The 16,705-nt window shown below is 45.2% G+C and overlaps 1 protein-coding gene across 2 annotated transcripts in view; it reads right to left on the bottom strand.

Annotated features, from left to right (window-relative positions):
* PEX14 (peroxisomal biogenesis factor 14) overlaps positions 1 to 16,705 on the bottom strand; it is a 149,834-nt gene that overhangs the window by 11,351 nt on the left and 121,778 nt on the right. The window contains exons 5-7 of one of the 2 annotated variants that reach the window (XM_044667727.1): positions 7,588 to 7,673; positions 4,933 to 5,035; positions 3,595 to 3,692 (exon numbers count right to left, since the gene is read on the bottom strand). In XM_044667727.1, the coding sequence (XP_044523662.1) occupies positions 3,595 to 3,692; positions 4,933 to 5,035; positions 7,588 to 7,673 (287 nt within the window). The remainder of the gene's footprint in view (positions 1 to 3,594; positions 3,693 to 4,932; positions 5,036 to 7,587; positions 7,674 to 16,705) is intronic. The other variant, XM_044667728.1, reaches the window with a different exon arrangement.

Raw genomic sequence — 16,705 nt, 5'->3', positions numbered from 1 at the left:
TCTCTTTAAAAAACAGTTGTAGAAAACTCACAGCCTTTGGTTTTATGTAGGTTTTTTAATTACTTAAAGCTTCTCTTTTTAATTTTTTACAGTGCTCCAGTAGGAGCTTGGAAGGCAGATATAAAAACTTACATTACAGCTGAGAAAACACAGCTTTTACTCTTTGGTTTATGGGGTTACCAAAGTCTTCATACACATGGGATTTAGATACCAAAACAGCATGCTTTACATTTCAGTGCAGGAGAAAATGGAAAGGGGTGGGAGGATAGAGAGTTCCCCCACAAAAAAAAGTGCCAGAAACTTTTAAAGGCTATTCTCAACCAGCAAGCAGAATTCCCGTGCCCTTTCCCTTCTCAAAACCCAACATGTGGTCTTAATCTTAATTCTTAAGACCTGAAAACAGTTTTCCAATTTCCGGAATGGCTTCAGGCCATTGGCAGGCCACAGCTCCAAAGGATAACAGAGCTGTGACCATAAATCGGCTTTCATGGTTTGTTTACGGCTGTACAGCCATGTGGGTCCTACTGCATGGAGCGTGTTCCATGGTGAAGAGTGGCCACTGGCCACAAATGAGCCCAGGAGGGAACCAGTGGCAGCTCTGTGTGTGGCATGGCAATAGCAGGCTGTGCAGGCTGCACACATATCAGGCCTGGAGAACCAAAAGCACCTAAATCCTGCCGTCAATGGGGACAACAAAGAAGTAGTTCCTTCTCCAGGAGAGAGGCTGCCAGGAAAGTCACTGCTCAGTTGAATGTGGGAGTCCAGGTACCACTTACAGGACATTCTCAGAACTAAGCAGAAGGTCAGCAAAGTCACAGCCAGCATTTCTAGGGCACTGCAAAGTCTGCAAAGCAGTTTACACATGCTGTGGCACTGGATTGGCTCCCCAGCAGTACTATGAGGTGGGTGATGCTGAGCGAGATTAAGTGACTTAACCAGGGTCAAACAGCTAGGAAAATGGCAGGGGCTGGCACCTCAACTCAAGTCTGCAGAACTCTTGAGTCCAGCACTGTGCCCACTAGGCCACGCAGCTGCATTCCTGGATCTTGATAAATAGAAGAGTCAATCCCCAGGAAGGTAACTCTCTGAGCAGCTCTTTAAAGCACAAAATAAGGGGGCTACCAAAAGGAAGGCTAGGAAGGGGGCAGATGGGAGTTGCAGAAGGGCCACCCACCACTGGGTTGGTGCTCCTCTTGAGTCCTTTCTGGCACTGACTGGACTGACCTCCACAACAGCAGAATGCTTCAGCGAAAAGGCTGACATTTATTCAGTGACCACTGTTTACAAAACCTTTTGTCTAAGGGCAGCTAGGTGTCACAGTGGATGGAGAGTCAGGCCTGGAGACAGAAGGTCCTGGGTTCAAATCTGGACCCAGGCACTTCCTAGCTGTGTGACCCTGGGCAAGTCACTGAACCCCCAGTGCCTAGCCCTGACTGTTCTTCTATCTTGGGAAGCAATACTTAGTATTGATTCTAAGACAGAAGGTAAGAGTTTAAAAAAAAATTCTTAAGTCTAGATAACAAGCATTTTTAAGCTCCTGGATTCTTCTTCCTGTGTGAATGAAAAGTGAAACTCTTGGCAGTGGTAATCAGTCTCATCCAGGAGTCTCTGAAGGGCTCCTCCAGGGTTTGATGAGACCAGTACAATGCTATATACACACAGAAACAGCTGGAGGACCTCCCTTGCTAGAGAGTAGGGATCCCTCTTCCATCTGGATTCTGTCCTGAATCTCCTCCACCAGAATGGCCGGCATCACCAGAGATGATCAAAAAGTCAAAGAAAAAGATTCTCTCCATTGTTCTATCTTTCAAGGAGTGTTGTATAATTCTGATGGCTTGTATGCATGGAAGACAGCTTTTAAGGGGGCATTTAGCACTACTGAATCAAACACTTTTCTGTAACAGAGTGAGATTGATGGTAAAGATGAGGTCCAGTGTGGGAACAGTCTACTGCTACCTCATCAGGCCTTCCCTCCAAGACCTCCCTGCCCTATCGCCTCCAGTACACAGAGGAAGGTGACTGACACCAGGCTGCTCCAGCCTCTTAATGTGGTAGTTCCCCCTCCTCTTCACTCTCTCTCTTTTTCATACTCCTATGCCAACCTCCTCTGGAAGCACATTCCAGGCAGGGCTGCCACAGTCCATGGGCCACCAGTGACTCTGATTTGCTTCATGAAGGTGAAAAATGTTTTTATTTCAAAACAAGACCTGTTAGATCTTTTCCATTTTGAATCTGTTTGCTGTCCTCCTCCTCCTCCCAGCTTCACTCTTAATGCTCCTGGAATAGCTTTGTTTAGATGAACCTCTCACCAGGCTTTCTTTAAACTTGTTTTACCAACCTCTGCCACCCTCAGTTATACAAAGGGATTCTGCTCAGAAGGTTCAAGAAATACTTTAAGGTTAGGTTTGCAAATATTATTACAGGAGATCCTCTGGGAAGTAGGTGCTATTATTATCCCCATTTTATAGACGAGGAAACTAAGGCAGACAAAGCCTAAGTGACTTGCCCTGAGTCACATAGCTAGGAAGAGTCTAAGGCTGGATTTGAAAACTCAGGTCTTACTCATTCAGGCCCAGTGCTCTCTCCACTCTGCCACCCAGCTGCCAGCCTTTTCTCTTAAGAACCCAAATTTGGAATCCAGTACACAGAACAGGCTCTTAATCAGAGTGAGAGTCCTATAAATTCTCCTGACATTAACATGTCTAAGGTTAGAAAACCTTCAACATTCAATCATATTTCAATCAACCAATCAGCATTTATTAAGTAGCTATTGTGTGCCAGGCACTGTGCTAGGTTCTAGGTATATAACAACAGAAGTGAACAGGCTCTCTTGAAAAGTTTATAAAGGAGACACACTAGTGCCTGCATACATTTGTGGGTCTACTATCCACATACAAATCCATGTATGTATGAGCATGTACTAGTAGCTGGGGGAGGATGGTCAGAAAAGACCTCAGCTAGCATATGGCCACTGAGCTGAGCCTGAAACCTCAGAGCTGGCAGTGAGGGGGCAGAGCTGCCCGGCTGGGCATGGGAGCTTCATCTCTATAGTATTTCTTCTTAATCAACAGACAGACATGGCACAACTTGGGAGTGGAGCACACAGCTGGCACAGACCCTCTGAGATCCCCTCAACCAACTCCTTCACTTTTAGAATAAGGAAATCAAAGTCCACAGAAAGCAAGGAACTTGTCCAAGATGGCATCGGTAGCATCTGAACCTCAATGGTCCAACTCCAAAGTCAGCCCTTTCCCACTTTACCACACTGCTAGAAGAATCCAACTTGAAGAGTCCCAACCCTTACATACATCCAGAGTCCATGGGCATGGCAGGCACCTGCCCATGGATTCTACAAGGATTCTTTCTTTGTTGTACGGGAGGTACAACTGAAACTTATAACCGGATGCCAAGCCACACTCAGGTATGGGCCTCCTTCCTCTGGACAAGTGGAGTCAATTTATATAGCCCCTCGACAACCACCTTGGGTCCAGAGCTGAGCCCAGAGGCCCATTTTACTAGGCTGGAGATGTCATCAGGGCCTAAGAGGAACAGCCCATTGGACATAACAAAGAAATGAATCAAGACCTGCAATACCTTGGAGGCAGCCAGTTCCTGGGTAAGATCTTGGATTTTCTGTTGCTGCTGGATCAGTATTTCTTGGACAGAAGCTAATGTCGCCTGTAACTGAGTCACTGTGCAGGGAAAAAGCAGTTAGAGCTCAGTAAAGCTGGCCCACAGAGTTTTCCTTCTCTCTCTCTCTTTGTCTCTGTCTCTGTCTCTGTCTCTGCCCATCTGCCTCCATGATGCCTCTGCTCCTGCTCTATCTAATTTATCGAGGGATGCTCCCTCTCTCTCTCTCCCCGTTATAATTCATCTGCACTATGGGCAATCTACCTGCACTGCCTCTAACCTCCAGTATTTCTAGTTTATCTTTCTATTGTAGAGTTGTCTATAGGCAACAGTATATCCATCCAAAACCTCTCCCTCCTAATTAGATCGACTCAGGATTTGCTCAGCTCTCTCAACTTCAACAGTGTCGGCATCATTCATCTGATGGGGCCTCACACGTGCCCTCGTGTAACTAGGAGAGAATTTCCAATTCTGAAAGAGAATGATTTCCTTTTCCTTCCTGACAAACACCACCCAGGAAAGATTAAAAATAGAAAAGTGGGTTTCCCTGCTGCTCTTCTTTCCCATCTCTCCCTCTCAGGTCCCGTGTCCCCTCCCCAGACTCAGGTGCGCTCCTTTCCTGATTATTGGCTGGCCACCCCCATCCTTTGGTGCTCCTGCTCCAGACAACTTCTAAGGAAGACCCCCCACGAACTCCAGCCTTTGCAAAGGAGAAACTCTTGGCTTGTGACTTGGGAAGCCCTCCTTTGTTTTTTGATCCAGACCTTCCATCCCGTAAACAAGTTCATGAAGGAAAAAAGAAGCCCACTGGTGTGACAGGTTACAGCTAATCTGGGCCATCACGAGGGTGCTGGGTAATGAACGAGAGCCCCGTGGAGTCAATAACAGAGAAGGTGGCCGGGGTTTCAGGAGCCGCAGTAATTACAGACTCTCTTGACCCCGCTTTGAATTCTTAGAGGGAAGGGGGAAAAAAATCACTGAAAAACCCCCCTGAAAACCTCGGAGAAGCAGAAATTAAAAATGAACTTTACAGCCCCTAGAAAGGCTGTCATTTTATTCCCCTTATTAATATTCTGAGGTTGGGAGCCTTTCCGTAAAAACATAATTAATTGAGGCCGCGCCGACAGTAAACAAGCAATTTCAAATTAAACCGAAATGACGGCGGCTTCATTTGCAAATGTGAACAGATTCTCGAGCAGATAAATGAAGTCACCGCATAGAGTGGAGGCGGAGAGCTGGGTGGGGGGGGTGGCACATGCGGGGGGCTCTGAGGGGCAAGCTGATGGAGCCATCAGTCTCTACCTGTCTGCGTCATGCTGCCGCTCATCTCCGAAATATTCGCCTCGATTCTCTGAAGTTGTTTCCTGTCCTCCTTGCCTCCCATGAGAAGAGGGAGCAGGTACTTCTGCAAGAAGGGATGGGTATCAGCAGTGGCCACTTACCCCAAGCTCCCTGCCCCTCATTTCCCAAAGACACCCCGAGTGTCCCAGACTAGCTCTTCCTTCCGTGTGCCCTTCCCTCCCAAGAGCCACCTAGAAGTTAGGAGAGGCCCACCCCTCTTCTGGGTTCTTTTGCTCTACTGCGCTCTGACAACTTAATGCAAAGACTGTGGTTGTGCAGGGGAGTCCCAGGAAGCTTACTCTAGTCTGGTAGCTCTCAGAACAACTTCCAAAATAATCCCTCCAGAGTTGGGCTCAAATGCAAGAACTTCTCATATCTCTAAGAGGACCCACTGGGAGCTCTCACAGAAGGGAGGGGAGAAGTCATGAAGCTAAGGAAGGCAGACAATGACAAGAAATTGAAGAGTAGGATCTGGCTACTGGAGAATGAGCCCCCAAGGCAGAGGAGTGCAGAGAGTCAGGTAGTGCAGAGAAGACACTGACCAGAAAGGACACAGGAAAAAACAGGAGGAAGAAGGGCTGCCCTGAAAACCCCTAAAGTACCACTCAGGCAGGTTATCAAGCACCCAGAGTCCAAAAGGGAGAAGCTTTCCCTGCAACCCAACTCTTTCTTTCATAACTAACTGGCTCTGGAAAGAGTATGATTTGGGTCTACCAGGTGATCCTAAACTCTTTCTTTGGGCTTCACAAAAGGAGAAACAGCAACTTCTCCATTAACAGTTTCTTATTGGGGAGGAAAAAGGAGGTGACTCACAAGGGGTTTGTGGGAACAGCTCCTAAGTGAAGTTCATCATTTAACATTTCTACATAAGCATTTTCTATTTTGCAAAGTGCTTTTTCAAATTGCTGGTATTAGTTATTGCCCACAATGTTGCTGAAACACATCGATGGCAAAGTTATCACTCGAGAGGAAAATCCTAAAAGTTCCAAGTCAGAGAGTTCTCACCCATAAGTTGGAGAGTTAGTGAGGGTTCTCTTTAGGAGAGAAGGTGGTTACATGGTCCCTAGCTGCAGCCTTCCATGCATGGAGAGCAAGAGCATGGTCTCTCCCCCATTTTATAACTGTACAGCTTTTCCTGCCAACACTTTGGTTGCTCCTTTCATCTGTTCATGTTTCTTTTCTATCCCTGTCTCTCAGACTCTCACAAGAAAGAAGGTGCACACACACCCTGACCAAGGGAGTTTCCTCACCCCAGAGCTCCTATACCAAAGCCATCACAGTTCCTGGCCCTCTGTCCCATCCTGAGCCTCTACTACCACACCTTCACATCTCTCTCTCTTTAAGGCCCTGAAGAAAAGAGTCTAGAACTTATTACCCACATCCAAAGACATGTATTCCTGGCCAGATCAATGGGATATGTTACTGGGTCTCTGAACTATTGAGCGAATAGCTATTTAACCATTACTTATTATATGAGGCATTTATTTGAAAAGACTTTTAGGAGTTTTATAATTTGACATTGTATTTAGACTGTAGCTTTCTATGTATGACATATAGCACATGAAAAGGAGTACCAGAGAACTTGTGTTTTGAATTTTTGACACTGAAATGTCCACCTCTGGCACTGGACTTTACACACAGAAAAGTATCTCCTGTTTATTAGACAGCTACCAGCTTTTGAAGTAGGTCAAAACTACTAATCCTGAAGCAGAGTTAAATTTTAGCTAAACAAGAAATTTTAAGCTTAATTTAAGTTTATCTTAAGTTTACTGGATGAACTAACAACTGAATGTGCTTGAGGAGTCTCCCGATACAAATGTGAGTTAAACTAGGTACCTCTCAGGGCCTTTCAATGATAGAATTCTAGGATGAAAATTGATTCTGAATATCTCAATGCTAGAAAAAGTATCACTCATTGAAAAACACAAGGGAGAGGACAGTAGAGAACATGGACAACTGGGATGGGACTAGTGCCTCCACTTATTCTCTCATCCCCTGTAGTCTTAGGTGTCTGACTTTCCCAGCCTCATTCAGTCCTTCCTAGGGAAAAAAAAAATCCTGAATATCTTCAAATAATAGCCTTCTCTCTGTTAAGACTACTAGCTCCTTCTGAGAAAAGTGTGGATCTGAAGGTCATCTTTTAGTGGGGATATCAACTTTGCAATGCCATGTTTCTGCATGAAAACTCTGAATAGATTTATAACTTTCTTCAATGAGCAGGATTTTTTGTTTGTTTATGAGTAATATCTTAGATTTATCTGCTTAACAATTGTTATCAGTGGCCAGAAGTCAGACCCAAGGATAAGAATGTCATGGTTCTGAGTCCACTGGCAGCTAAAGACCTCAGAAATTGGGCCTCAAACTTAGATGAGACCAGCCAGCTAGCTATTCCACCATCTACATGTTTCACTTGCCACATTCTAGTCTACAAACTGCTCCCAGGGAAACGATCGATCCGACTGTTGGGGTCTTTTCCTCTCTCTGTGAGGGTACCTGTAGATAGGGGAGGGGCAGGTCTTCCACCATGCCTAAAGGGAATGATGTAACAGAGGCACAAAACACATGATGGCCCCAGAAAATGAGGCAGTTCAGGATCTTTGTGAGAGCCACACATACCTTGTAGAGCTGGTGGAAGCCAAAGGCGATCCCTGCCATAATGATAGTCAGAGCCCCATAATCTCGCCATCTAGAACCTGTAGAGTCTAAAGGTTAGAGAGAGAGAAATGACAAGTAAAGAAAACAGATACCACAGACTCTTTCCAACTGGAGGACAGGGAGAGGGAAGAGAAGCTAATGTGCCCAGGGTCATCTCTGATGTCTCCTCCATAATTAAGAGAAGGAGAAGGAGGTACAAAGCATGAGCCATGACTCAAGACTCCTAACTGACAGCCCCTCAGTGCTGCAAAGGAAATTCCTGTCCAGAGAGAGGCTGGACCAGAGGAGTACTCGAGGCCTCTCTCAGATGTCCATCACTCCTGGCACAGTTCTAGTCCACAATAGGGTCCACCTGCCAGTTGCTAGTCATGCCTCTAATTCTTACTGTCCCTGGTCCCCTCCATGAGTGTAATGGGCAGGACTGCAAGAGTCTGTAGAATGAAGGAACCCTTCATTCGAGTTCCTGAAACTTTAAGGCCATGCCCCTCCAATGGCCTTCACATCATACTAATATCACAAGAAAGCCAGGAATCTGGAAATGGATTTGTGAGAAGAAAAGAGCAATAGGATTGCTGACCCTCATTAGCAGAGCATCAAAATTCAGCTGAACAAAGCAGAGTGGCTAATTCCTTCTCCCCACCAAATGGAACAAAGAGCCCCCTATATTTTGACAGCTTCAAGCCCTTCCTCCCCTCCTCTCAGGCACACACCCATAAAGCTGCCAGTGAGGCCCTCATGATCCCCCGGTTTCATTAATAATCCAGAGGCAGCAGAATGATCTTTCTTAAAGTTCAGTAGCAGGATGTGGGCACACGCACAGAGGGGGCTGCTGGCCAAGAGCCCGACCAAGACAGATCCATGGTCAGAGCCTTCCCAGGGTTCAGCAGAAGCACCTTTCCTCCCCCTCCCTTGCTCAGCTCTGTTCAATTGGCTTCTGTAGAGACCAAAGCTCTATCATCGATCGAGATGCCTGGAAGTGTCTTTCCTTGGCCACCACACTCACTCACTCACTCACTCAACGCCTGTGGATTTCAGACTGAGGTTTGCCAAGACAAGATCTGCATAGGGACCCTTTCATAAAATGGTTAATTGGGCAGTTCTTTCCTAAATTTTCTTCTCAGAGTCTAGGAAATACCCTCCAAGAACTGCCCAAGCAGGGTCTCCAGATCCCTGGAGATCTCCACCTGTCCTAAAACAAAGCAAACGGTGCTTGAGAATTCATAGATCGACTATTCAAACCTGAGCCAACAAACTCAGAAATCATCTGGTCCAACCCATGCCTCAAAGGAGTTCCCTTCTCAATATACCTGAGGCACACAGACCGCTTCCTCAACCACTTTTATTCTCATTTAACTAGGGAAAAAATGAGCTAATTGGAGAATTAGGGATATGGGATGAAGAGCAGGGAAGACAGGGTCTGCTGGGTCTTTGACCTTGATCTCACATAGCCAAAGGAGTTGAAGGGTCAGCTTTATCTTCATCACTAATTATAAATTCAAGAGAACGGAGGCAAAAAAGGCTAGTCTCTATTTCTTTTTTCTTCTTAAATATTTGTCCATGTTACAAGATTCATTTTCTTTCCCTCCCCGCTCCCAGAGTTGACAAGCAATTCCATTGGGTTGTACAAATGCTATCACTTATAGTATCAATTTCTTAGGCCAGTTAGTATACAGTAGGGCTTTACTTAGGGCACAAGCTGGTCATTATGTGGCCTTAGACCCAACAGAGAACAGCATTTCCCTCAGAATAACTAATTACATCCACATTTGTCAATCAAAAATCCACTGAACCTACGTAAGGCACAAGTCAGCAACTGGGTTGAAACCAGGACCACAACTTTCATAAGCACGTCTTTATGTTACGAAATCCGGGCTATACAGGGTTAAAGCCATGCCCAAAGGCAGAGCTAGTTTCCAAGCTGCTCCCACCTTCCAAGTGCCCTGACCTCCATGCAGAATTGAGAAACACCTGTAGTTCCTTGTCAGATGCACCCTTCACCTCTCTCATCGCTCCCTCCGTTCCTGTCATGCTCACGCTAAGAACATTTTATTGCCCTCTGGTTTTCATTATTAATGAAAAGGGACCAGAATGATCTTTCCTAAAGTTCAGAGAGTCTATAAAGACAAGAAGCCGAAATGCCATTTTACTCGTTTTGGAGATGGGTGATACAATTCTGTCTGGTGGCAAAAAGGGAGAGAAAAGAAGAGCAGGGCTGGGGAGGGCTCTCGCTAGCCTGAGGTGCTTTCAAAGAGAAAGAGAACTCAGACTCTGATAGAGTGATAACAGTCTCTGGGTTCTAATCCAATCCAATTCAGTTCTGTAAATGTTTATCAAACACCTACATCTGGCAAAATTTTTCCCACCACCATTCCAAACCCCAAACCACTTGGATTTTTTCCCTCATATTCCCTCATAAAATATAGAGTCAGAAACTAGGAGGCCAAAAAAGCCATGGGTCTTTTTCCTGAACCTCTATAACTACAAATAAAGCTGTGTAGGCCAGGCCAGTCTATGGCCTATAGAGAGGACTGTAAAAGAGGAAAGCATCTGTTAGCATGAACTATGAGCACTGGGAATAGGACCTGAAGGTGGAGACAGGCCAGCCACATCTATAGGACACCACAATTTAACCCAGAGAGAAGTCACAAAGTGGCTAGGAGCTCAAGAACCCTGAGACCCTGAAGCCTTATGACTCCGTGTCACAAATGGGAAGACCTCCAGACTTTAAAATGACCCTGAAGCCTGTATAACTGGTTCTTCTCTTTTCTTTCCAACGCCAGATTTAAAGAATAAGACAGAACTGTCTTGCACCTAAACAGGTAGTGCTAGCTAGCTACCATGTCCAAAAATGCTTCAAAAGGAAACACTCCAGATTTCAAGTAACTACCATCACTATTATCTTTAAGCACAAAAAGGAGAAAGGGCACCTGTAGCTTTGGATCCCAGTATTGGTGAAACGGTCTTTATTTTTCTTCTAGGCCTAAAATGTCTCCATCATCTCTGCTTCTTTTCAAGGCTTAGCTCAGGGCCTCACCTCCTACAAGATCCCTTTCTGTTCTCCCCATTAATTCTTTCCTCTCCTCCATACATCAGATTTTCTTGGTATATATACATCATATCTGTGTACCTGTTCCATGACTCTAGGAGACTGGCACTGCCACAGTTTTGTCTTGGTGTCCCCAGAGCCTCATATAGTACCTGCAGAGGTTTAGAGCTACTAAAGGCTCTAATACAACTCTCATTTTACAAAAAGAGAAACTGAGGCCCTGAGAGCTTAAGAGACCCACCACCACCACCACCACACTGGTAGGAAAGGCAGAAGCAAGAATCTGAACCAAGGTCCTCTAATTCCAAGCCTGGCGTTCTTTCTCCTGTACCCTACTGCCTTCCCTACACTGAAGGTACCTACTCTTCTTGAAGGTGGGGATAGTTTAATGTTCATCTTTGTTCCCTCTAGCACTTTGCACAGAGCAATGCACACAGTAGGTGTTTCAGCACTTGCTGAACTGAGTGGCTCTAGGATCTGGAGAACATCACCAATTGTGGTCAGTGAGAGTGGCAATGCTACTTTTGGCTACCAAACAGCACGATGTGCTTGTAACAGCAGAGTGGCTAAAGCACTCAATGCAGTTAGGAAGCCTTGAATTGAAATCCTACTTGGAGCACTTACCAGGTGAGTTGGCCTCAGGTCCCTCCAATGTAAAATGAGGATCTTAATAGCAGCAATGTTTCAGGGATGTTGTAAGGATCAAATGAGATCACTGTAAAGTGTTTTGCAAACCTCAAAGTGCTATATAAAAGCTAGCTATTATCATCATTGTTTCTGTTGTTATCCCCACTATGGGAAATGGGCAGGGGGCTCCTGGAGGCCTCCATGACGTAGGCGTTTTCCTTCTAAGGCTGCAATCTGAAGAGCTGGGCTCCGGCCAGACCTAACCACACGCCTGACTGCAAGTTCACTGAGATGCGAGGGCCGATTCATCTCCTCCTATCACGTGCAAACATAAAGAAGTCCCCAAATGAATGACTTCTTTTCACTGCCTAATTCCTGAAATAGGCTCACCAGCCTTAGGAGTGACCGTGGCCCAGATGGCAGCAGAGGCTTCCTGCCCGCTCCCCCTGGAGGTGGTGCCATGCCCGCCCACCACAGGCCCCTCCCTTCAGGGGACAGGTAGGCGCTGCGAAGGCCTGTTGAATGCTACTTGGGAGATGGAAAATTGGCACTGAAGATTTGAATCCAGAATGTGTCATCCCACTGCTGACGTCATACTCCACAAACGGGGGTGAGGTCCTGTAGAAGGAAGTGACTACGGATCAAAGAGGCTTCTGAGGGCTAGTATGGTACTCCAACTGCTGTGTCTATGGCTAAACGTGCTTGGGATTCTGCCCCTAATCTTGGGAGCGGCACTCCCACCCCCAGGTGCCAAGCCCTACAAGAAGTGCCCAGAACAGAGTTCCTTAGGAACTAACTAACCCATGCACTGTCATTTCAACTAATGCAGCGTTGGCACAAAACCAATGAACAATGTCAGGCATGGGCTCTCCCTTGGGTGGAAAGTGAAAGCTACAAGTTGGGACGACAGAGGGACTGTCTCCTTGCTGTTTCCCAAATGTGACTGTTCCTCATCTTTCGGACAGACTGTCCTCCATGTCTGAAATCACAGTTAGCTTTTAATAGTGTTGTAAGGCTGCAAAATGCTTGCTATCTCATTTGATCCTCCCAACCATTCGCAGAGACAGATGGTATTATTATCACCATTTTACAGTTGAGGAAACTGAGGCAGCATTCAGAGGTGTAGTGCCTTGACCTGAGTCAGGGCAGATTCGAGGTCAAACCTTCCTACCTCCAGGCTGGGGCTGCCTCAATGCTACCTTCTCTCTATCCTTCTGAATCCCTGGCTTTCCTTTGGAGTCCTCACTAGCATCACCACTTTCCTGATCCCCACACAAAACAACTACCTGGTACTCATTTTTCTTGTACCTACTTCTGCACATAGGGATATGTCCTCTCCCCAAGTAGGCCATCAACTCTGTGAAGCAGCTTCATTCTTTGGACATGTATCCCTAGCAGCAAGCACAGAGCCTAGCACACAAAAGGGGCTTAATAAATGCTTGGAGAGGGATAGAAGATGGGTGCCTTGGAGATTTACATGAAAGGTCAAGTAAGACAGTCTATGTAAAGTAGCTTGCAAGCCTTAAAGTGCAACATAAACATGAGCTAGTCCTGTCATTTCTCTTAGTGCTCTATGGATTAAAAGCATTTTACACACATGATCTCTCATAGTTTTCCCACCCACCCTTTGAGACAGTGTCACCATCATTTTACAGAAAAGGAAACAAAGGCTCCAAGTGGCTAAATGACCTGCCAGGGTCACGTAGCTGGAAGAGGGACTGTGAGCAGCTCTGGATCCCAAGGCTCTGGAGCCTATGACCCCTCTTGGTCTGCCTTGGCTGAGGGCCCTGTCCCAAGGATCTGCATAAGCATGTCCATAGATCATGCAGTTGATCCCCTTTCCCTCACCCTCACTGTTCTTCTCCCTCCCTTTTCCTCTCCATTTGTTAAATGCTTCCCATCCTCCACAGCCCAGCTTGAGTCTCTCTGTTAGTATGGAATCTCACCTCTTTTTAAGCTATTGATGCTATTTTACAGCACTTACAACTTGGTGGTGAATTCTACTGTCTTGCATTGTTCAATATCATGTCATGTGGATTAGTCTTGTTTTTTCAACTAAACAGTGAATTTCTTGAAATAAGAGTGCAGAGTGGATGTTTCTCCTCTGCAGCCCCCAGTATACAGCACAGTACACTGCTAAATATTTTAGGGGCTCTCAATGAATGCCTTGGGACAGCTAAGCTTGTCTTCTCTGAGGGTTAGTCACATCATCTGAAATCTTGGGGAACCATCTTCCCACTATGCAACATGCCTCTGGAGAAACAATTCTTTTAACTACGCCTAAGGATAAGATGATTAAGAAGGCAAAACTTTTTTTTTGGATAGCACAGAATGAATTTCAAAGCTCCAGCTGCCTGGGGAGACCCAATATCCTATGTGGTAGATAATTAGGGCAAGAAGCTAGTAGGCTTCGAGCATGGTCACCTGAGGGGGAGCTCAGGTGATCAGTGAAGGCAACACAGAGCAAATTTTGACAACCTTACCTGAGCTCCAGAATGGTCAAGGATGGCATTACAGAGATTGGAGGAAGGAAAATTCCAGACCTGGTACTAAGGCACGAGTGCTTTGAAGCATGTCTCTGTGTAAGGGTGCACCAGGAATACACAACTTCTAAAAATAAGCAGCACTGGATAAACGGGCTAAACTGGCAAACTGGATAGAGAGCCACACCTAGAAATGAGAGGTCCTGGGTCCTAATCTGGCCTCAGGTACTTTCTAGCTGTGTGACCTTGGCCAAGTCATTTAACCCTCATTGCCTGACCCTTGCCACTTTTCTGCCTTAGAACCAATACACACTATTGAGTCTTTAAAAACAAACAAACAAAAGCAGCACTAAGGTGAAGGGTAAGTTGGGCTGATTACCTAACTGAAGAACTAACAGGAAAAAATTTTCCCTATCAACAATAAGGAATCAAAAGCTGACCTATTCATAGCTACAAAAATAGATGTTACTGCACCAGCAGAATTATTACTCAATCTCTCTGATCAAATAATCAAAGTTAATGGTGGAAAGTGGCAACTATTTATTTCATTTCAAAGAAAAGATGATAAAGGAAGGGAAGAAGAAAGGAAACAAGGTCATGGGTCAGGCCTTTAAGCCTAGGTATAATATGACATTCTGCAGAACTGGGTCTGACCTCAGTCACATTTGGATGCCACCCCATCTCCTACCCCAATCTCTTGGTGTTTGAAAAAATAGAAAACAAGCCAAAGTTTGTGGTGGCTGGTCATTCATTTACTTGAAAAACACTTATTAGGTGTCAACTGTGCACAACATGAGAATGGAGGCCTTTCTTTTAGGCTCACCCTGATGTCCTTAATACACTAAGCATCTTGGCCTAAACTCCATAGTTGGCCTGTACCAAGTCTCCCAGTACCCTTTTTGCACATCTTCATGAATCATTTCCTGAGTCCTCACTCTTCTCAGGATTCCTCAAGTACTTCTGATTTGTTCTGGACCTTTTGTCCTTAATCCCATGACACTGTTTTACAAGGGCAACTGGTTCGTGAACAAGTGTATAAATGGGGGTGGTAGGGGCAAATCTCCCCCAAAGAGACTATGTGTTCCTTCAGGGCAGAGGACTCCCACCCTCTTACTACACAAACACTACCCACCCATAGCTAAGCATGACCCTGACAGTGTGAAAGGCCCTCAACACTGAATGCACTGAAATGATGTTGTTACTCCAGGTTCCCATATATTCCTTTTTGTTTGTACATGCTAAAATCTGAAGGGCAGTTAAATTTTCCCTAAATTGCTGAAAAGGAATTAGTTTCCTCCTCTATCCCTCCCTGAGCTACTGGGATGCCCATGTGAAGATAATAGAGGAGCAGGAGCCCTGAAAACTGCCCGATCATCCATGACCTTAGACGACTCCTACTTTATTCCACTCTTGCTCTTAGTGAGAGCTGTTTCTGCCCAAGAGGAAGGCGACTGAAGAGCTTGGGCTATAAGTGCATGCCTCTTCTTGAACTGCATATGAAGACTGCTGAAACATGTACCCCAGGAGATCCCTTCAAGGTCACTCAGGGCATCTCCAACAACACAAAGGAGGCCAGCCTTCTCAGGACCTGGTAAATGTCTTGGGTCCCTCTGCCTCTTCCTTCCCCTCCCTGTCCTTCTAAAGCACCAGAGATGGGTTGGGAATGGAATGCCAGATTCCCAGACAGCAGCCACAGGGACTGGGCTACAAGTAGATCTAAAACCAAAAGGAACACAAGTGCATGGAAGCCATAAATACCTCATGCAGGGACACAGACAATGCCTTAGCTATAAGCATGCAGATTGCACACCTAGTTCAGAAACTCCCCTGAGTTTGCTTGTAATTAAGGGGGTTAGAAAGGTAAAAAAAATATATAAACCCAATTAATCATTTAAATATTTAAAGTCAGGTTTTTTTCCTCACTCCAGGATCAGTATATTTCATAACGCCAGCAGCCGACAGCCCTGGTTTTTACTGGGGTTCATTTTAGAGCATGTTTAAACTAGTCAGATTGAGTGATGCTTCCAGCAACTAATCGCATGTCAAATAAAAGATATTTTATGTAATAAATTACCGCTACAAGTAATTCAAATGTCATTTATCAGTTTTATTATCAGTCAGGCAAAGTCTTGTTTCTCTATATTAATCAAAATCAAGCTTTTTTTTTTTTTTTTTTTTTTTTTTTTGGAACAGTTTTGACACCTCTTGGCAAAAGTACCAAAGGGAAAAGACAGAATTACCCCCGTCAAGCTGAGAGAAGCAATGTAACGGTTTAAGAAGAATGAAGCTAAGAGGAGAGAATTTAAAACTAAATGTATTTAAAAGTATAATTACTATGATTTTTGCTACAGTGGCAGCAATGGAAAGATTTTTTCTCTGATAGAGACCTCCCTATTTTCAGGGCAGGAAGAATTTTAAAAATATTCCTATCTGGGAGAAATTTCAATGTGCTAATGCTTATACTCAGAGGTGTGGGCATCAGAAGCTCTTTAAGCAAGTAAACTGGTTTTCCCCACTTCCTTGCTCTTGCAAAAAAATTCTTCGTTCAATCACACTAGTCCACTGAAACTAGGCAAGTTCACTGAGACTGGACCAACTCTCTGACCCCCTAAAGTAATTTGTTCTGAGCAAAGAGTACCCTGTATCCCGGGAGACCTACTTATGTTAAACCATGGAGGGAAGCAGCTGGAATCCAACAGATGTGCCTCCTGGAAGAATTCTGCCAGCTGCCAGGGCCTATCCTGAACAAGTCCTTTTAAAAGGCTGGCCCAAGGACTCAACTAAATAAAAGAGAGTGAAACCTTATCTTTTGGTTAAAAAGCAACCCAAGAAGGGAGCTCAGTGACCCACAGCAAATGCCAGCAAGCTGAATAACAGAGGAATGGACCCAGACCAACAAATGGTTGTTACAAACCCTCCAGTA

Source organism: Gracilinanus agilis, chromosome 3 (assembly GCF_016433145.1).
Source record: "Gracilinanus agilis isolate LMUSP501 chromosome 3, AgileGrace, whole genome shotgun sequence".
In the NCBI taxonomy this organism is placed as follows: domain Eukaryota; kingdom Metazoa; phylum Chordata; class Mammalia; order Didelphimorphia; family Didelphidae; genus Gracilinanus; species Gracilinanus agilis.
The sequence above is the reverse complement of the archived record's forward strand: the minus strand, read 5'-3'. Positions and strand labels throughout refer to the sequence as shown.